This window comes from Sorex araneus, chromosome 3 (genome assembly GCF_027595985.1).
Source record: "Sorex araneus isolate mSorAra2 chromosome 3, mSorAra2.pri, whole genome shotgun sequence".
In the NCBI taxonomy this organism is placed as follows: Eukaryota; Metazoa; Chordata; class Mammalia; order Eulipotyphla; family Soricidae; genus Sorex; species Sorex araneus.
The window spans coordinates 171,100,456-171,120,421 of record NC_073304.1 but is presented as its reverse complement, the minus strand read 5'-3'; the positions used below and the strand labels follow the sequence as shown (position 1 = coordinate 171,120,421).

At 58.5% G+C, this 19,966-nt stretch overlaps 2 protein-coding genes across 3 annotated transcripts; both read right to left on the bottom strand.

The window, feature by feature from the left end:
• Positions 1-542: 542 nt before the first annotated feature.
• Positions 543-5,438, bottom strand: NHERF4 (NHERF family PDZ scaffold protein 4). The gene is made up of 11 exons (XM_004605083.2): positions 5,423-5,438; positions 5,060-5,087; positions 4,850-4,923; positions 4,410-4,621; positions 3,982-4,171; positions 3,730-3,866; positions 3,224-3,428; positions 2,522-2,718; positions 2,214-2,438; positions 1,887-2,084; positions 543-1,214 (listed from the first exon to the last, which is right to left on the bottom strand). The coding sequence occupies exons 1-11, from the start codon at positions 5,436-5,438 to the stop codon at positions 1,188-1,190; spliced, it is 1,509 nt and encodes a 502-aa protein (XP_004605140.1). The 3' UTR covers positions 543-1,187.
• Positions 5,439-5,662: 224 nt separating this feature from the next.
• Positions 5,663-19,333, bottom strand: NLRX1 (NLR family member X1). 2 transcript variants are annotated; one of them, XM_055132943.1, is made up of 11 exons: positions 19,168-19,333; positions 18,841-18,963; positions 17,658-17,780; positions 17,108-17,180; positions 16,616-16,704; positions 15,288-15,907; positions 13,734-14,555; positions 8,762-9,357; positions 8,320-8,406; positions 7,663-7,914; positions 5,663-7,350 (listed from the first exon to the last, which is right to left on the bottom strand). In XM_055132943.1, exons 3-11 carry the CDS (start codon positions 17,725-17,727, stop codon positions 7,029-7,031), a joined length of 2,931 nt encoding a protein of 976 aa, XP_054988918.1. In that variant the 5' UTR covers positions 17,728-17,780; positions 18,841-18,963; positions 19,168-19,333; the 3' UTR covers positions 5,663-7,028. The 2 variants fall into 2 exon arrangements, with proteins under 2 accessions (XP_054988918.1, XP_054988919.1); XM_055132944.1 differs by lacking the exon at positions 18,841-18,963.
• Positions 19,334-19,966: the final 633 nt, after the last annotated feature.

Genomic DNA, 19,966 nt, shown 5'->3' with positions numbered 1-19,966 from the left:
TAAATCAATCGTGACATGGCCTGGAGCCCACAGAGGAAGACTCAGTACCACAAGCCTGCTCCCTAGCCCCCCTACCCCCCAAGTTACTTCACACATGGGGCTTCCGGGTTCTATCTCTGCAGTGCATGGTGCCTAGAGCACTGCAGGGTGTGACCAAAAAGAGTCTCCCCACTTCAAGTGCCAATCTCCAGTGCCAGGTCCTGAGAGATAGGAGAGTAGATAGGGTATATGCTCTGCACGCAGCCAACCTGGTTTTGATCCCTGGTCCCCTAACTGCCCCCCCTGAGCCACTTCTAGGAGTGATCCCTGAGCACAGAGCCTGGAGTAAACACTGAGCACTGCCAGGTGTGGCAAAATAAATAAATAAACAAACCAGAAAAAATATCTAGAGGCCCAGTCCCCCCCAGTCAGCATATCCCACCAGCTGGCTCTAAACCAGAGGCTCCCATACCCCACTGCACCCCATCATTTGCTGGAGCAGCCCCCAAAAGTCAGAACCCAATTTAGCAGCTTGTCATTTATTTTGAGGTTGCAACTTTGGAGCAGCCAGGTGCAAGAGCTGCCAGGGGAGGTGTCGAAACTGGGGGCCTTGCCAGTATCCCCACAAGTTCAGCATCCCAAAATCCTCAGAACTCCATCCACTGGGACTCAGGAGGGCTTCTTTATGCATGCGTGATCGTTGGACCAGTGTTACTGGTGACTGTTCCAGCCTCCAGCCCCTCTCTCTTCCCAGGAGGTTTGGGGCCAAGGACAAAAGGCTCAGCCCTCTCATTGTCGTAGGCCTGGCTACTTGGCAGCCGTGTCCCATCCTTCAGTAATGTCCAAAAGTCACTCATTTACCAGTCTGGTGTGGACAGAGGAAGCTCATTCTAAGGACAAAGGACATCTCCAATGCGGGTGGCTCGGGAAATTCCAAGGGTCTGGGAAACTCCAGGCTGACTTCAGCATCACCCATTTTTCAGCCAGAACTCTCCCCGGGTGGTACAGCTCCCAAGGCACCCACGTTCCCCAGCAAATCTCTCATGCCCTTAATTCTGGGAGGTGCAGCCTGGGAAGCAGGAGATCCGGGGCAGGGTAATACTGTGTTTGGAGAGGTTTAGGGTCTGCAGTCCGGCTTCTGGCTGAGAGAGACATGGCCCCGAGGGAGTAGGCCAGGCTACACTCTCGGATGTGCTGAGCGGGGAGGGCTAATTCTTCGAGAAGAAGGTCCAGTCCTAAGTAGAGAGAGGAGGGGAGCTGTGAGGACCAGCAGGGTGCTTGAGACCCTGAGTCCTTCCTTCCCATAACTGAGGGTCCCCACGCACCCCCCACCCTGCTTCTCCTGCTCCCCAGTCCTGCCTCCCAGTTTCCTGGCCACCACCTTCTCTGGCTGTTCACAGCATCTTTAAAAGGGTCACACACAGCAATGCTCAGGGGTTATTCCCGACTCTGTGCTCAGGAATCACTCCTGGCAGTGCTCAGTGGACCTGAGGATGGAACCCCAGCCAGTCACTTAAAAGGCAAGCACCAGGGCTGGAGAAATAGCACAGTGGGTAGGGTGTTTGCTTTGCATCCGGCTGACCCGGGTTCAATTCCCAGCATCCCATATGGTCCCCTGACCAACGCCAGGGGCAATTCCTGAGTGCAGAGCCAGGAGTAACCCCTGTGCATCGCTGGGTGTGACCCAAAAGGCAAGCACCTTACCCATGTGCTATCTCTCTAGTCCTCGCAGCTCCTTTTGTTTGGCTTTTGGGGCCACACCTGGGCGTGCTCAAGGCTCACGCCTGATGGTACTTAGATCCCGTATGGGGTGATGGGGATCAAACACAGGTCAGCCGCGTGGAAGGCCAGTGGCCTCCCTGCTGTCTCTCTCTAGCCCTCACAGTGCCTCTTGGTGGCTTCCTCACCTCCTCTTCCCCCTGGAACTCCCTTGAGTCCTGGCCAGGCGTGGCCACTGCCAGCTTCAGGGACAGGGGTGGATCAGCCTCAAGGAGCAGGTTCAGAATGTCCATCTCGTTATCATCGTCAATGGCACACCCGTTCACTTCCAGAACCACGTCTCCCTGCCGCAGGCCTGCTTGGTCCGCGGCTCCTCCTGGGAGCACCTGGCCATGGGGGGAAGGACAGATGACGTACATCGCCCCGGGAAATGGGCTGTGTCTGGGGGTAGCAGGGGGAAACACGGGGAGAACTCAGGGAGCAAATGACGGACAGGGACCTGGGGCCTCCATCACCTTGGAGATGTATAATCGCGGCCAGCTGGTCACACAGGAGAGCCAGAATCCATAGCCACCGCCAGGCCCGGGGTGCAGGATACACAGGCGGGTGGCCCCTGGGACTGGGGCCCTGGAGGTTGGGGTGTCTGCACTTGGCGGAGACTTAGTCTGGTCCTGAGATGCTTCATCCTGAGCGGCAGGTGTTTCGGTGGGTTCCATGAAGAGGAGTGGGGACAGGCGGGCCTGGGGGAGACAGAAGTCAGGGAGCTGCTTCCTCTTCCCGCAGCCCTGCTTCTGCTCCTCCCCACCCCCGCCCTCCCTCGAACCGTGTTGAAGAAGCGGTCAGTCTCGGGGTCCACCACAGTGAGCGCCACGCGGAGTCCCTGCGCCCGGATCCGGGACACTGTCTCCTCGTGGCTCAGCCCCTCCACGCTGTCCCCAGCCACAGCCACTAGCCGGTCCCCGTCACGCATCCCCGCCTTCTCGGCTGGCCGGCCAGGGTCCACTTCCCGCAGGAACTGCCCTGCAACAAGGACAGTCTCGTTGCTCCTCCACTCTTAGGCGGAGTCCCGGCCACTGCCCTGGGTGGGTGTGGACAGAACAGGAGAGAGCCCAAGAGGAGGAGCCGGGGCGGGGTGCGGTTTATTTGTTTGGGGGCCACACCTGGGTGACTCCCCAGCTCTGCACTCAGGAATGGTCCTGGGGGGTGCACAGGAGACAGGAACGGATACCAGGCACAGAACCCAGGAACGGATACCAGGCACAGAACCCAGGTCAGTACTATGGCTCTGGGCACCTCCTCCTTTTTTTTTTTTTTTTCAGTTTCGGTTTGGGGGCCACACCCTGTGACGCTCAGGGCTTATTCCTGCCTCTGCACCCAGGGATCACCCTCGGGGAACCTTATGCCGTGATCAGCGTGAACCCAGGTCAGCCCCACTTCCGCTGCTGCCCGCCACGTCTCCCCACTCCCGTGTGCTGAGCAGAGCTGAGGGGCCGCTGTCTGTGCCCTCCCCCGACCCCCGACTCACCTACGCTGCCATCAGGCCTCTTCTCCTCCTTCAGCAGGAAGCCGAAGCCTTGGGGCCCCTTCTCCAAGTTCAGGCAACGGGGCCTGACGGGCAGTGTCCAGCCCTCTGCCAGCGGGGCAGCCAGTGGCACCCCTAGCCGGCGGCACTGTTCCTCCACCTCGGTTGCTGCCACCAGTAGGGTCACTTGCTGTCCACTCTGCGACAGCTGTCGGGACCCAAAGGGCATTAGCTACTCGGATGGGGCAGATCCGGGGCGGCCCTTCTCCCAGCCCCGCCCCCCGCCCGGAGGGGCGCTGCCCGGGACCCGGTGGAGAGGGAGGGACAAGGCAAGAGGCGCCCCGGGTGGGATCAGGGTCAGAGGCTGGAGGAAGAGCCGGTTTCAGACAGGGACCGGGTGGGAGGTGGGCGACAGGGGTGGGCAGTGTGTGGGGGGGAAAGGGCGGGGCAAAGGCGGAGGCGGGCCGAGTGCGGAGCCTGCGTGCCTGCCCGAGGGCGGAGGTCCTCACCTTCTTGTTGACTTTCCGCTGAGTGAGCTTCTCCACGCTCGCCCCATTCACTTCCAGCAGCCGGGCCCCGGCGGGGACCCCTGCCCGCTCAGCTGCCCCTCCGGAACTCAGCACCAGCCAGAAAGAACCTCCGTATCCTGCAAGCCCCAAAGCGCCCCGTTTCCGACTCTGGCCTGCCGCGGACCCGGGCCAGGGCCCCCGCCCTGTCCATCCGCGCCGCGCCCACCCTCGCTCCCGGGCCTCGGAGCTCACCCGAGGTGACGCTGAAGCCGAAGCCGCCTTCATCTTTCACGACGTGGCACAGCCGGGGCCGGACCTCTGGGCCAAGTGTGGGATAGAGGGGGGCCTTGTCCCCCTGCCGCTCGCGGGCCACGTCGTACACGTGTTGGGCCATAACCATCAGCAGCACGCGCGGGCCGCTGGCGCGGATGTGGCGGACCACCTGCGGGGGGGAGCGGGCGGTGACGTCGGGACCACCCTTAGTTAGGGCTGGCTCAGCCCTGCTGGAACCCGCTCCCCTGGGTACCTTGGCACAACCTTCACTGCCCAAACACCCCTACAGCCTGGAAGGTGCGGGTTGGGACTTAGGGAGCCCCCAAGCCTAGAGGTGATCCTCCCACCGGGTTTTTCTCTCCCTGAGGCCCCCCCCCCCCCCCGAAGGGGTCCCTGTCCAATCTCACCGCTGCAAAGTCTTCTTGTTCCAGCATGTTGTGGTTCACCCCTAGAATCAAGTCTCCTTCCTGGAGCCCCTGGCGCTGGGCAGAGCTGCCGGGGTCCACCTTGCTCACCACGGGCTGCGGCCGGGCCAGGTGATGCTGGAGGTGGAACCCGAAGTTCCCGCTGGCATCTTTGCTCAGCAGGCAGAAGCGGGGTGGCTTCAACTTCCCCGTGTCTGCAATGGGCGGCAGGGAATGGGGAGACCGGTCACCTGCGGGTTCTTCCCCTCAGGCGCTGGACAGGAGCGGAGTGGGTGGGACGGAGCCCCCATCACCTCCTCTGTCCCCCTCCTGCCCCACCAGCGCAGAGCAAGGAGTGGCCAGGAGGTGGCAGTGCGGAGCCCAGGAGTCTAGGAGGGGCGTTGGGTTGGGCTGGTTGGGGAATGGGTGGGGTGGAGGATTACCTGAGGGGTCCAAGTCTTCAGTCAAGCAGAGCGCAGGATTATCAATGCCCAGTTTGGGGTTGAACTCAAACTTCCTGTGAGGAGGCAAGGGACCCAGGAAGAATACGCTGACACCAGGGTCGCGGGGGGTTCTCAGCCCTCCTTGAGGTCCTAATGGCAGGCTCAGTGTCCCTGCGTCCCAGCCCCCAACCCTTCCCACCAGGCACTTACAGGGTTAACGAGGCCGTGTCCGGCAGCTCTATCGGGCAAAGAAAGGGCTGGTGAGGTTTCCTGGCCCCCACAAGCAACCTGTCCATGGCTCCTAGCTGGCAGGACTGGGAGAAGCCCCCCTGCTTGCCCCTATATATGGCTCCGGAGACCCACCTTACTTCCCCACCCAGTTCTGGGCTCAGACATCTAAACCAATCACTCTGGGGCGGGGCTGGAAAAAGAGATCTACTCACCTCTTCTCCCCTCACTTCCAGCTTCTGCCCCAGGGCTTCAAACCCCACCCTGCCCCCTCTGGTGCCCCAGGCTGACCTCCACCTCCCACTGCCCTTCTCTTCCCACCATGGGCTTCTCCCAGCCTCGGACCTGCGACAGCCTCCATGGTTGGCCCGCGACCCAGGGCTCCCGCAGGCCAAGGTCCACAAAACCAGCTGACCTTCCTACACCTTCCCTCTCTGCCCGCCTCCTTGAAGTCGCTGCTCCCTCCTGAGCAGCGGGTAATGGTTAACTGCAGCATGGTCATCCTCGGAGAAGCCTGTGTGCCTCCTGCCCCCCACCCCGGCCCCTGGCCCCCCGCCTTTTTTCTTTTGGGCTTATACTCATTGGTGCTCAGGGTTACTCCTGTGCTGTGGGATCATTCCTGGCAGCACTCCGGGGACCACATGGGGTGTTGGAATCAAACCTAGGCGTGCAAGACCAACGCCCAACTTGCGGCACTATCGCTCTGGCCCCTGGGCCCCTACTTTCTCTGAAGCTCTGTAATTGCTCCAGCTCCCTGAAGCATGGAGAAAGCAGCCCGCTGGGCACTCGTGGGCCCACGCCTGGGACATGCACTTCCGAAAGGGTGACAGGAGTCCAACGGCCTGACTGGGCCAACCCCTCCTTGATTTTTGGTTCCTGGGACCCACCCCCAGCCCTCTCTGATTCTGAACCTAGAGTCTGACATCCACCTGCAATAGGAGGTGTTGAGTAGTTAAATGGAGACAGAATGGGGGCAGGGGAGCACAGGCAGAGAGATAGAACAGTGGATAAGGCGCTCGCCTTGCACGCAGACGACCTGAGTTCGATTCTTGACATCCCATATGGTCCACCAAGCCTGCCAGGAGTGATTATTGAGTGTAGAGCCAGGAGTTGCCCCTGAGCACTCCCAGGTGTGGCCCCCAAAACAAAGAAACAGAAAGACTTAGAATAGGGGCTGGATATGACCTGAGTGGTTGGGCACATCCCTGGCACAAGGGGAAGCCCTAGATTCAACACTCAACACCATAGCTCACCCCCAATCCGGCATCCTTTAGGTTAGCCCTGGTGATCCCCCAAGCACTGAGGGAGCATCCTCCTGCCCCGGGCCCCTGAGCACAGCCAGGAGTGTCCCTCTCCACGTGCCCCCCACCATTATCAAATGCCCAAAAACAGTTGCGTGACCTTTCTTGAAAGCCCCAGGCAAGTGACCCAGTAGGTTTTTATTTAAAGAGGCCAGGTTTTATTGGAGCGAATCAGTGCACATGCCCCTTGGGGCACAGAGCCTAAGTACCACTGTGGTGAAGGGGTGTCGGGGCGAGGGGAGAGCACCAATGTGGGAGAATGCCATCCTGGGGTGTGTCGAGAAGCTAGCGCTTGCCACACTTCCGGCACGGCGGGCGGGAGTCGCGCGCCCCCTGGTGGTGCAATCAGGAGCTCCCGACGGGAGGGTGGGGCGAGGCTGGGACTGGGGCTGCCGGACGATTTGGTCGCCCAAGCGCCACATCCTTTGCTCCCCGGGGCATAAGGGAGAAGCGGCATGTTCCGTGACCCTGGACGGACCAGACCGGGCTATCGGGCACTGGTCAGACGTGCCCCAGACCGGTAACGGCACCCTTCTCGATAAATGCCCTTTCCTCTGCCTCCAGAGCAGAAAGAGAAGTGCAAGCTGGAGGCGGCGGGAGCGCCGGGCTGGAGCAGGGGGTCGCGCAGCGAGGTGCCAGCCGTCTTCGGCTCAAGTACCAGTGCCTCCCAGCTGCTCCAAGAGTGCCCGGAACTCGCTCTCCACGCGCAGCAGCTGGGCCTTGCGCCAGGGGTTCAGCGTGGCGCCCCGGCTGTCTTCCAAATCCTGCAGCAGCAGCTCCAGGTGCCGCTGCACGCGGCCCCGGTCCCAGCTGTTGAGGTTCCGCTGGACTTCGCTGAGGATCACCGACCAGTACTCGGACACGGCCGTCCCCTCCGTCAGCGACACCACCACCCGGGCCCCGCCTTCGGGGCTGGCGGCCAGATCCCGCAGGACCCGGCGGCCCTCGGAGCTCAGCTCATTGAAGTAGAGGCTGGCCGGAGAAAGAGAGAGGAGTCTTTAGGGCGGGAGGACCCCCTGAGGGGTTCTTGTAAGGCAGCCCGGGCAGGGGAAAGCGTGGCAGGTCAGCCAGGGACACCAGAGAGGACGCCAACAGCAGGAAGGCGGACCCCAGCATCTGCCGCGGAAGAGCCAATCAAAGGCGGAGCACAAGCGGACAAGGCCCAATCAGAAGCCAGGAAGAGAGGCGGGGCGGGGGGGCCCTGGGCTCAGGCGCGCCCCCTAGGGTACGGAAATCGCGGTGCAGGGAGGGGCGAGCGGCGGGGACGGCGGGTTCAAGACTCACTGCAGCAGTTGCAGGGAAGGGTGGCTGCGGGCAGCCTGCGCCAGCGCCAGGGCCGCCGTGTCGCCGGCGCTGTTGTAGGCCACGTTCAGCTCCTGCAGTCCCTGGTTCCGGTGCAGCTGGGCCGCCAGCAGCTCCAGGCCCTCGTCGCCGAGGCCCGTGTGCAGCAGGGAGAGGTGAGTGAGGGAGCGGTTTCCCGCCAGCCCCTCGAGCAGCAGATCCGCGCCCTCCGCTGTCAGCGGGTTGTTAGACAGCCTATGGCCACAAGCGGCGCCCCAAAGTCACGCAGGCCCAAGGGGTGCCCTCCTGGGGAGCCCGCCCGGGAGAAGGGAAGACAGAAATGGCGATCCCTGCAGAGTAGAAGCCTGCTTCTCCTTCCTCGCCATCCCTTCTCTTCCTCCTTTTCTCAACTCCTCCCAAGACCCCTAGTCCCACCCCTTTTTTTCCCACTTTTCCTCCTTCCCCTGCCCTTACTCCTCTCAGAAATGGGGGCGTGTCCCTGCGAGGCAAGGTGACAGGGAAGTTTCTGGAAGAGTTGTGACAACTGGCTCTCTTTTTTTTTTCTCTGCCTCTCCCCCCTTCACATTCTCTTCTCCAGTCTGGGGGAGCTGGGGGCCAGAACCTCCCTCCATAGGGACGGGGGCCCCTCCAGGAACTCACCGCAGGGAGGTGATCTGACACTGGTCATGAAGTAACAGGTCCTGGAGATCTCTGCAAGCCTCGGGGCCCAGGCTGTTGAGCTGCAAGCTGGAGCAGAGGAGTCAGAGCAGAGGCAAGAAGCAGGCTGAGTTAGCACGGAGAAGCCCGAGAGACAGTGCAGGGCAGAAAGCGCTTGCATCGCACGCAGCCGACCCAGTCTAAACCCCCCACAGCACAGCATGCACAGGGTCTCCTCTGCATGAGCACCGCTGGTTGCAGTCCTGGAGCACAGAACTAGGAGTCAGCCCAAACCCCTCCTCTCAAAACAAAACAAGCAAGCATGGAGCGCTCCCCATTTCTCCTCTACCCACACCAGACTTCATCACCACCCCCCTCCAGGCCTTCCTTCCCTTCATTTTCTCCAGTCCTCGTCCCCCTGCGTCCCACGGGGATGGGTCCTCACCCCAGCTTCCGGGCACGCAGGAGGACGGGCATGAGTGTGCGCAGCCCGGCAGGGTCCAGCTGGCAGGAGGCCAAGTTCACCTCGTCCAGGGCGTGCCTCCCACTTCCCAGCACGGTGGCCACCACGGTGCACTTGAGGGGCGTCATGCGCACGCCGGCCAGGTTGAGCCGGCGCAGGGAGCCCAGCACCTCGGCCGAGAAGCGCTGGTTCTGGAACTCGTAGTGGAAGAAGAGGTGGTCCATGAGCTCCGGGGGCGGCAGCACCTGGCGGCCCAGTTTCCCCAGCCGCTTCTTGATGGCCTGCGTGTTCTCCAGCGCCTCCTGGTGCTTGATGGGGCAGCCAAGCTGTGCCAGCACCGCCCTGTTGGGGGCCGAGAGAAGCCCCCCCATGAACATGGGAAAGAGCTCGAAGACCTCGTCATCGGGGGGCTCGTCGGGGTGGCGCCGAGGGCCCTCCACGCCCAGGATGCTGGCATCCATCTGGTCCAGGACGTCGTCGTTGTAGAAGTCTTCCTCTCGGAACATCTCCAGCACCATGGCCTGGGCCACGGCCTCCCGGCTCTTACCCACCACGCGCCCAAACACCGTGGGGACCACCTGAGGAGGGGAGCAAGGTGCAGGGTCAGAACCACCCCGCCTCCTCATCACGACGACGCCCGCTGGTCCAACTTCTCCCTTCCGGCAGGGTCCACTGTGGCTCCTACTGCATGTGAAGAAACCCAACACTTCCTAAAGTGGCCCCGATCTGAAATGGCCAGCTTTGTCTCTACACGATCTCTTGCACGTCTGAAGCTGGGAAATTATCCTTAGCAGGGCGGGGGCGGGGGGCTGAAGGGAGGGAGGGAGGGAGTGTGTGTGTGTTGTGTGTGTGTGTGTGTATGTGTGTGTGTGAGAGAGAGAGAGAGAGAGAGAGAGAGAGAAAGAGAAAGAGAGAGAGAGAGAGATGCCGGGGATGGAATCCAGAGCCCCACACTTATAAGACAAGCACTCTACCACTACCTACCACTAAACCATATCCCTGGCTCCAGGAAATCCGTTTTCACCCTGGAAAGGCCAACCAACAGGCTCATGGAGAAACTGACAGACCTGTCTGCTGTGAGCAGCCCCCCTCTAGCAGGACTTAGGGGTGCTAGCAATTCTAGTGCATTCTCCAATAACGGAGGGGCTTTCTGAATCCCCTTAGGAGACCCCGCCTTCCCCTCTAACTCAGGGAAGGAAGTGCCTCCCCTGAGGGTTGGGCTGGCAGTTGGGTGGTGGGTTAAGGGGTGGATGGACTGTCTGTGCCAGCTTTTAAGGGTTTTTTTTCTTTGTTTGTTCTGGGGGGTCCCACCCAGTGGTGCCTGGTGCTGAGGGGACCATGTGGTGCTGGGGATGGGAACCAGAGGCCTCCAACATGTACAACTCAGCCCACTGTTCTCTCTCCCTGGATTTAGGTAAACAAACAACTTACTAGCACCCCCTAAGCTCCAGACACCCGTGATTAACTCATGTCATCCTCATAATAGTCCGTGACACCGTTTCTACCATGATTCCATATTGGACTCGAAGGACAGGGGCTGGAGCAATAGTACAGTGGGGAGGGTGCCTGCCTTGCACTCAGCTGGCCCGAGTTCAACCCCTGGCACCCTGTATGGTCTCCTGAGACATGACATAAGTGATCCCTGAGCACCATCAAGAGTGGAGTCCGGAGCACTGTCATGTGTGTCTCCAAAACAAAACAAACAAAAGAACTTGTGGCAGAGAGGTTAAGTGATTTCTTTACAGACACAGCTACTGAGTGGCGGAACTGAGATGGAAACCAAGGTAGCTGGGTTTCTGAATTACTGTTCTATTTTGGGGGGCTGGAGGAGGCTGTGTTTTTGAGCCATACCTAGTAGTGCTCTGTGTCGGGGGGACTATTCAGTGCTAGGCATCAACCAGGGTGGGCCATGTTCAAGGCAAGTGCCTTTATCCCTTTACTATCTTTCCAGCCCTGAATTCTTTTTTTTGTTTTGTAGAATTTTTTTTTTTTTCAGTTTTTTGGGTCACACCCAGTGATGCACAGGGGTTACTCTTGGCTCTGCACTCAGGAATTACTCCTGGCAGTGCTCAGGAGACCATATGGGATGCTGGGAATTGAACCCAGCTTGGCCGTGTGCAAGGCAAATGCCCTACCCACTGAGCTATTGCTCTAGCCCCATTGTTCTGTAGAATTTTTGGCTATTTCAAAAAAATGTTTTAAAGAACCATGATTTACAAAGTTATTGGTAGGTGAGTTTTAGGCACATAATATTTCAACACCAGGGTCAACTTCCCTCCACCAGTGTCCCATACTCCATCCCCCTGCCCTGCGAGCCTGCCACCTTGATTACAAAGTTCGGTGGTTGCAGCTTAGATCTCATATTTTCATTGTTGTTGAGTCTGTGCTCTGGACATATACTTACACAACTCTCCCACATTAACCGTGTGACTGAAGCTCCGACCCCCACTCCCCATTACTTTCCTTTCTCATCTTCTTCCTTACCTCCTTGAATTCTCTCCTTCTCTGGGGCCAGGGGTGATCTGGGCATCCTCCCTTTACAACATTTCCTTGCCCAGTTATTCCTCATACGTCAGATCCAATCATCCTGTGTGTGCCCTATTCTTTTCTCTGCCCAACTCTATGCCCAGCCATTCTTAGTGGTGCTCAGTGGACCATGTGCTGCCGGGGACTGAACCAAGATCTCTAGCATGCAAAGCCTGTTGACCCCTCTCTCTGATCCTTTGAATTCCTGTTCTTAACCTTTATGGTCTGTGGCCTGTAGCACTGTAGCACTGTCATCCCGTTGTTTATCGATTTGCTCGAGCAGACACCAGTAATGTCTCCATTGTGAGACTTATTGTTACTGTGTCTGGCATATTGAATACACCACAGGTAGCTTGCCAGGCAGGCAGGATACTCTTGGTACTTGCCAGGCTCTCCAAGAGGGACGGAGGAATCGAACCCGGGTTGACCATGTACAAGGCAAACACCCTACCCGCTGTACTATCACTCCTATCACTCCAGTCCGGTCTGTGGCCTATAAAATGGAAAACTTGCAGGGGGCCGGAAAGATAGTAGAGTGGGTAGGGTGCTTGACTGGTATAAGCTGATTCAGAACCAATTCCCAGAATACCATATTGTCCCCTGAGTGCTGCCAGGAGTGATCTCTGAGCACAGAGCCAGGAGTAAGTCCTGAGCACTGCACCCTCCCCCCCAAAAAAAAACCAAGGAGAATTTGGGGTCTGGGAGATGATTCGATGGTTCAAAGGGCTGAAGCACATGCAGGAACCCCAGGTTTCATCTCCAGAATCATTGGGTGCTCAAACACTGAGTCAGGAAAGCTCTGAGCATTGCTAGACATGCCCTCTCTACCATGCTCCCTCCACAAAAAAAAAAGAGGGCTGGAAAGGTTAGCGCACTTGTTGACAGACCCTGGTTAGAATCCTCATCACCAGTATCCACTTATGACCCCCTGGGGCACCACCTGGGTTCAATTCTTAGGTTTGAGGAAGGGACAGTTCCTGAGCACTACTGGGTGAGTGCCCCCCTTCCCCCGCCTCCCTACACCTCCCCCGCCCCAAGAAAGGAAACACTTTAATGAGGTTTTGCCATCATTGCGCAGGGCTGGGCGTCTTCAGGACCAGCTACTGAGACCCATTCCCGGAAAAGTGCCAGGGTTACCTGGCAGGCAGCAGTGCGGAAAGATTCATTGTATGTGGGTGACGCTTGGTATGCAAGGCCCAAGACTGCAGAGCACAAAGTTTGAGTTCAAATACCAGCAATTGTGCTCACTGGCTGGGTAAGCCGGGACCAGGCAGGCACAGGCCAGGGAGCCTGCTTTCCAGTCCCCACAGGGGATCGTAAAAGTATTTAATTCATGAGGGCAGGGCTGCACCCCACCACCCCTTCAAGAACTGAGCCCAGGGGCCGGATAGATAGTCCAGTGGTTCGAGCATTTGCCTTGCACGAGGCCCACCTGGGTTTGACCCCTGACGTCTCATTTTGTCCCCTGAACACCGCCAGGAGTGATCTCTGAGTGCAGAGACCTGAGAATCACTGGGAATACCCGCACCTCCAACCCCCCAAAAAAAATTCAACTCAACTCAACCAAAAAACTGAGACTAGGGGGCTGGAGCAATAGCACAGCGGGTAGAGCGTTTGCCTTGCACACGGCCGACCCGGGTTCGATTCCCAGCATCCCATATGGTCCCCTGAGCACCACCAGGAGTAGTTCCTGAGTGCAGAGCCAGGAGTAACCCCTGAGCGTCGCCAGGTGTGACCCAAAAAGAAAAAAAAAAAAAAAACTGAGACTAGTCTGGGCCAGGTAGTTCAGTGGGCTGAGTGCATGCTTTGCTCGCTGGAGTCCCAGGTCCAAGAGTTGGCACTGCATGGTCTTCTGAGTGCTGCTGGAAGCAACCCCCAAGCAGGGAGCAGCCTCTGGGTGAGACCCAAAACACAAACCAAAAAATACAACCAAGCACATCCGGCCCGCGGCAGCGCAGTCCTCAGGCCTGTAATCTGGTTTCAGGAGTGAAGTGCTCGGGCGGACACAGCCAATCACCAAGGCCATCGCTCCTCCCGGGGTAAGTGAATAAAGCGGCATCTGCTTTAGAAACTCATCTCTGGTGATTTCATCAGGATGAGTCATCACTCCCCGTGTCTGGTCTCCTCTGGGGGACAGGGCAGCAGGACACACAGGCAGGCCCAGGAAAGCTGCCCTTAGGGGTGTGGGGTGCGTGACCCCAACCCTACTACCCTCACATTCCCCAGCAGACTGCTGAGCCTTCCCCACCCAGCTTCAGGATTTCTCTGCCCCCCACTCCTTGTGCCCCAGTTCCACTGGGATGGCCCAGAGCCAAGGGGAGAATCTGCACCTAAACCGGAAGTGGCCGTTTCCTTCTGGGAGAGGATTGGGGGTGTAGGGGGAGCTCAGGAGCTGATGGGGGGGTCTGCGGGGGGTGACTGTTGTTACCTTGAGCAGATTAAAGACCAGCGGTAGGATCCGTAGGGGTAGCAGCTTGGCCACGATGCCCAAGACTAGGCTAACATCCTCGCCAACACGGCCTGCAAACTCGACCACCTCCTTGCCGACACGCTGCAGAGTTGTCTTCCGCAAGCCCAGGACGATGTAGAGCGCGGCCAGATACTCCTGCATGGAGGGCACGGTGAACACGAAGGTGCCCCGGTGACCCGGCTCCACGGACGGGGTCAGGAAGAACCTCAGGGCGTCACGGCGAAAGACGTGCAGCAGCTGGAATTCCTCCTCCGTCCTGATGCCCGCCTCCAGGCAGCCCCGCACGTCCTCCTCGGAGAAGTAGGTCTTCCGGGAGGACACCCCCTCGTAGGCCAGCTTCCCCATGGTCCGGGCCGCATAGGCCATCAGGGACAGCTTGGCGGGGTCGGTGCTGTCCAGCATCTCCCCGCTGAAGTTGAGGCGTAGGAAGCTGGTGTAGATGCTCGTGAGGGTCTGGCCGGCCGGCGTGGGCGCGTGCAGGAAGTGCAAGGTGGCGCAGACCAGCCAGCAGTAGGAGGGCAGGAAGCAGGCAGCGGCGATCTGGTGGTGGCCCTCCAGGTTCCGCGACAGCATCTGCACCAGCGTGTCGCGCTGCACCGGCGTTGGGGAGACCCCCGCGCCCCCCGCGCCGTAGCCGCAGTCGGGCTGGTTGAGGCGGAGCTGGAAGTAGAGCTTCTGCAGGTTGGTGTCCGAGAAGCCGCAGATCTCCCCGTAGCGGCCCACGTACTTGCTGGGGATGCCAGCGACGGCAGAGGGCCGGGTGGTCACCAGGATGCTGGCCTGGGGTGACAGGGTGCAGGGTTAAAGGCACTGGGGGCTGCAGCCACAGTACAGGGGTGAAGGCACTTGCCTTGCTGATCCCTGCTGACTCCAGTTCAAGTCCTCAGCACTGTATATGGTCACTCCTTAGGACAGAGCCGGGAACAGCCCCTGAGTACCACCAGGTGTGGCCCAACACCCCAGCCCCCAGTCCCTGGCAGAGGGACTTGCTTTGCATGTATAAGGCTCTGAGTTTGATCCCCAAAATAAGAAATATATATGCTCCTCTCTCTCTATATATATATAAACATATATATAAATACATGTTCTTATATATAATATACACTATACATGTATACATTTATACATTATATATAATTATATATAATATACATTATGTGTGTATGTATGTATATATATATGTAACAGCTCTGACTCAGCTCTGAATCCCAAGCACCATATATGGTCCCATGAACACCGCCAGGGGTCACTCTTGAGCTCAGAAGGAGGACTAGCCCCAGAGCACCACCACAGCCTCCCTCCCCTGCGAGCCCCTAAGTCCAAGGACGAAGATGACAACTGTGACCTTTAGAACCAGCCACTCCTATGCCCGGGCTCCACTCCAGGCTCTGCAGGCTTCGAAGGAACCCACGGCTTACAGCAGAGTGGCAGGATGTGAACCCCACCAAAGCGCGAGCTAAGACCCCATAAGCCCAACCCCAGGATGCTTCAGGGCGAGTGGGGGCTGCTCACCTCAGGCAACATGTACTTGCGCAGCAGGTTGACAACAATGGCCGCTGGTGTCACCGGCTCCTTGGGGTCACTGCACAGCCCGGTGCCCGCCAGCCGGAAGTCGAGGTTGAGCCGCTCCAGGCCGTGGAGCACGAAGAGCAGGCGGGACCCGGCAGAGGACATGAGCGGCAGAATCTCCTTGAGGGGTGTGTAGCGCTGGGCCACCAGGTGGCACAAAGAGGTGGGGGCGGGCCCCAGGGACGACAGGTCCTCACAAGAGAAGGGAATGAGCAGCTCGAAGGTGGGCAGCTGCCCATAGCACCAGTCCAGGACCATCTTGCGCACCAGCGTGCTCTTGCCGGTGCCCACTGTCCCATAGAGCACCACTGTCTGCACGCGGTGCCCACAGGCGTCGGGGTCAAACAGCTGGGAGAGTGCCAACGGGGGGAGGCCGGTGGAGGGCGGCTGATGGTCCAGGGACAGTTCTGCGGGTGGGCGAAGCAGCTCATCGGGGGTGCTCTCTCGGATCACGGGGTCCACGTGGACGGTGTCTAGCGCAAACGTGGGGCCGAACTGGCGCTCTTCCCTGGGCAGCCGGCTGAACCAGTCGATCAGGTTCCTGCGATGCTGCTGAATGGCTACTGCGTGGGAAAGGGCAGGGGTCAGGGGAGGCGCTGGGAGGTCGAGGCATAGGGCCAGTCATGGCGGGGGGGGGCTGGGGGGGGAACCAGCACAGGAACAGGCTGTGGATGCAAAGGCATCAGGAGAGGCTGGTGTCCTGCATGGTGCTGGAACTCGTCTCCATTAGAAAACGGACTGGACCGGAAAGCACAGTGGGTAGGGCATTGGCCTTGCATGCAGCTGAACCAGGTTCAATCCCTGGAACCACACAAGGTTCCCCAAAACCGCCAGGAGTCATCCCTGAGCACAGAGCCAGGAGTAAGCCTTGAGCACCACTGGGTGCGGCCCAAAAACCAAAACAAGAAAACAGAGTAGGCTGAACAGACAGCACAACGGGGAAGGTGCTTATTTTACATATGACCCAGGTTCAATCCCTGGCACCTCACATGGGACCCAGAACCCACCAGGAGTAATCCCTGAGCAGAGAGTCAGGATTAAGCTCTGAGCACTGCCAGATGTGTACCCTCCCCCCAAAAAAAGTATATTGTATCCCTCCCAGTGCTGGGTAAAGCACTTGTGCATAGCCTGAAAATGGTAGGAAGATGTACATGGACAGATGAATGATGTACGGAGTGGGGGGCCCTGGGTCCGCAATGCCTCCTCTTCCTGTGGCCTCTCCTTCCAGGCCCCTCTTCCCACCCCCATCAGGATCCCAATGGGTCCCTTACCCGTTGCGGCCACGCCCCGGAACAACTGTCCATGTCTCCCCACGGGGGGACCAGTGTCCGCTGAGTTTCCATAGTGGCGGACAGAAGCCCTGGGAGCAAGGAATTGAGCAGGTGTTGGTGGCAGCAGGGTCCAGCCCTGCTGCCTGGTCTCCTGGACGCTGGCTTCCTGATGCCCAGGCTCCTCCCTGGACAGCAAAGAGAGCCCAGTGGGCTCTGGCACAGCCCTCCCAGTGATGCCATCTCGCCCCCACCACTGACCACTGCCTGGAATAAAGGCTAGTCCCCATCACCTTCCACTTCTCCCCTTCTCCCAGGTCCTCCCTGGGCTGGCCCTGACCACAGCGGACGACTCATCTGACCTTCTCTCCAGGTCAGGAACTGGTTCTGGACCCTCCCCACCCCCAGGGGATCAAGCTTTCTCCAAGCTCTCGCCCTTCTGGGCTACCTTGCTAGGCCCAGGTGTGTCTTAAGGGGTTAACACTAGGGACTCACCTGCGGGTCCCAAGAGGACGCTCCTCCCCTCTGAGAAGCCAATGCCAGCGGACCAGGAAGGGGCTCCTTTCATCTATGAGAGAGAGAGAGAGAGAGAGAGAGAGAGAGATCAGGCCCCAGCCCCATCTCCTCACCAGCCTAAAGACTCCCGTCCACATCAGACCCATTATTGTATACAATCTGATACGCATCGTGTGGCTCTGCCTCACGCTCATTCCCGGCACATCTGGTTTGTTCTCGTGATGCACAGGACTGAGTGGGTTCCTGCTGCAAACATCTGTGGGCTGCAAATTGAAGTCAGGCCAGTCCCAGGACCAAGGTGGTTCCAGGGACCCTCAGAGACCATTTAGCTCGACCTCCTTATCTCCGGGGCTAAAGGGAGCTCAGCAGGGTGTGGGGACTTGCCCATGGCAAATCACAGAGCCAGGCCGGCACCTGGACCTGAATTGCTGCTCTCTCCCAGAAGCCCCAAACTCAAAAGAGAAAGGGACAAAAGAAAAAGAAAAAGAAAAGAAAAAGAAAAAGAAAAAGAACCCCACTTCCTGCTCACCTGCCCGCTGGAGTGCTCTTCCCAGCCCAGGGCCCCAGGAGGCCCTGGGCAAATGGTGGCCCCATCTCATGGTAGGGCAGCCAGGGGCCAGGAGCGCCAGAGATCACCTCTGAGTCTGCTCCCCTGCAAAGGCAAGAGTGTGAACAGGTGTCTCTCTCTCTCTCTCTCTCACACACACACACACCCCACACACAAAGACTACATACCATACACATTCCCTACAACACACCATACACATCCTACACACAAACACCACACACCATACACATCCCACACACGTGCCACACACACCATACACATACACCCCCACACCATACATATACCACATACAAACACCATACACATACCACACACCATACACACACCACATACATATCAATACACACACATACACATCCCACACACCTATACACATCACATATTCCACACATATCATACACATGCCATACACCACAAACACACCATACACATACATACACATCACACACATCACACACCATATACCATACATACATACACACACAAAACACCATATATACCACCAACATATCACACATATACACATCCCACAAACACACCACACACCACCATATCTACATACATACCAAATGTACCACACACACCGCACATTCACATCCTACACATACCATACCCACCTACAACATACCACACACACCACAGCATGCACCACACACCACATATACCTCATACTTACAACACATATACATGCATACCACACAACCACATACCAGACACATACTTCAACACTACCACACATCCCACAGGTATCACATATTCTATACACAACATTATGGTACACATACCACACACCCACCCCCTCTGAGGCCGTCAGGCCTTCCTCCCCAGGAGAGCATCAGCCTTTCCTTCAATCTCTTAGGTACAGGCAAGCCCTGTCCTGACCCATTTCCCTTTCCCCAGACACCCCTGACTGAGTCTCCCATGGTGTGTGTGTTGAGGGGGAGGGGCTTGGTGCCACACCCGACACTGCTCAGGGGTTACTCCTGGCTCTGCACTCGGGATCACTCCTGGCGGTGCTCAGGGGACCATATGGGTTGCTGGGAATCGAACCCGGGTTGCTTGTGTGCAAGGCAAATGCCCTATCCACTGTACTATCGTTCCAGCCCGAGTCTCCCATTTTAGGTTCTGTCACCTACTGCCTCACCCCTGAGGTGTCACACGTGTCTTTCTCCTGGTGAACTGCTGTCATCAGGTGTCCCTTTGGTTTGGTTGCCAGCAAACTCAGCAAAGAGTCCTGGGCTCGTCAGCCTCGGCTTTTCTAAGCCTCCTGCAAAATGAGACGGTGCAGTTGGCTGCCAGTAGCCCTCACCCGCTCCCCTCTGCTCCCTCGCTAGCGCGTCCTTCTCTTTCCTGCTGACTTTAAGCGGTTTTGTCACTGTCTCTTCAGGACACTGCCTCTGAGGTAGGCATACATTCAAAGAATGAATGAATTTATGAATGAATGAGCCGCCAACTCCACATTTCTACTCACATGCTCTCCTGCAGGGGCTGCAGGCTTCACAGAGCAGAACCGAGGGCCTCCCCTCGCTGAGACTAATGCAGGTCCTCCCGCACACCTTTCACCAGGGAACCGCCAACTGTCTTTAAATGCCTCCCAGATCCCGGGGGCCAACAGCGCTGCTCACATCTGCTCCCAGGCTTGGCCAACCTTTCCCCCTGCCTGCCCCCTACCCCCCTGTGACCACTTGGATTCTCTTAACTTCCAGGGACCCCTTTTTCTCCACTCACCTCATTCCAATCCCCACCCCGCCCACTAAAACCGCAGTTACTTTGGAGTCCTGGCGCCCACTTTGCCAACTTGGATGGCATACTGTCTCCCTCTGGCCCCCTCCCCAGAGTCCTGCCCAGTCCTGGAGACTTCCGGCTCCCTCTGAGTTCCCTGAAACAGGGCCAGCCTCCCTGGCACCTGGGCACGGCTGAGGCAGGGCTGCGGCAGGGCTGCTGCCAGCCTGGCCAACCACCAGAGATACAGGCTGGGGCTCCCAGCAGGGGCCTCCCCAGGACGCCTGAGGTCACTGGGGGCGGGGGATTCTGGCTCAGACTGAGAGTTTGGAATTTGGCGGTGGAGAGACAGCACAGCGAGGAAGGCCCTTGCACAAGTCCCACCCAGGATCGATCCTTGGCACCTCAAGTTACCCTGCGCCCGGCTGGATGTGAAAAAAATAAACAAAAAAAGCCAGAGGGGGCGACTAAATGGAGACAGACAGGCTCTGGGGCTGGGCTGCGGGTGGTGAGGGCAGTGATCAGGGTCACCCCAGCTCGCCAGCGGC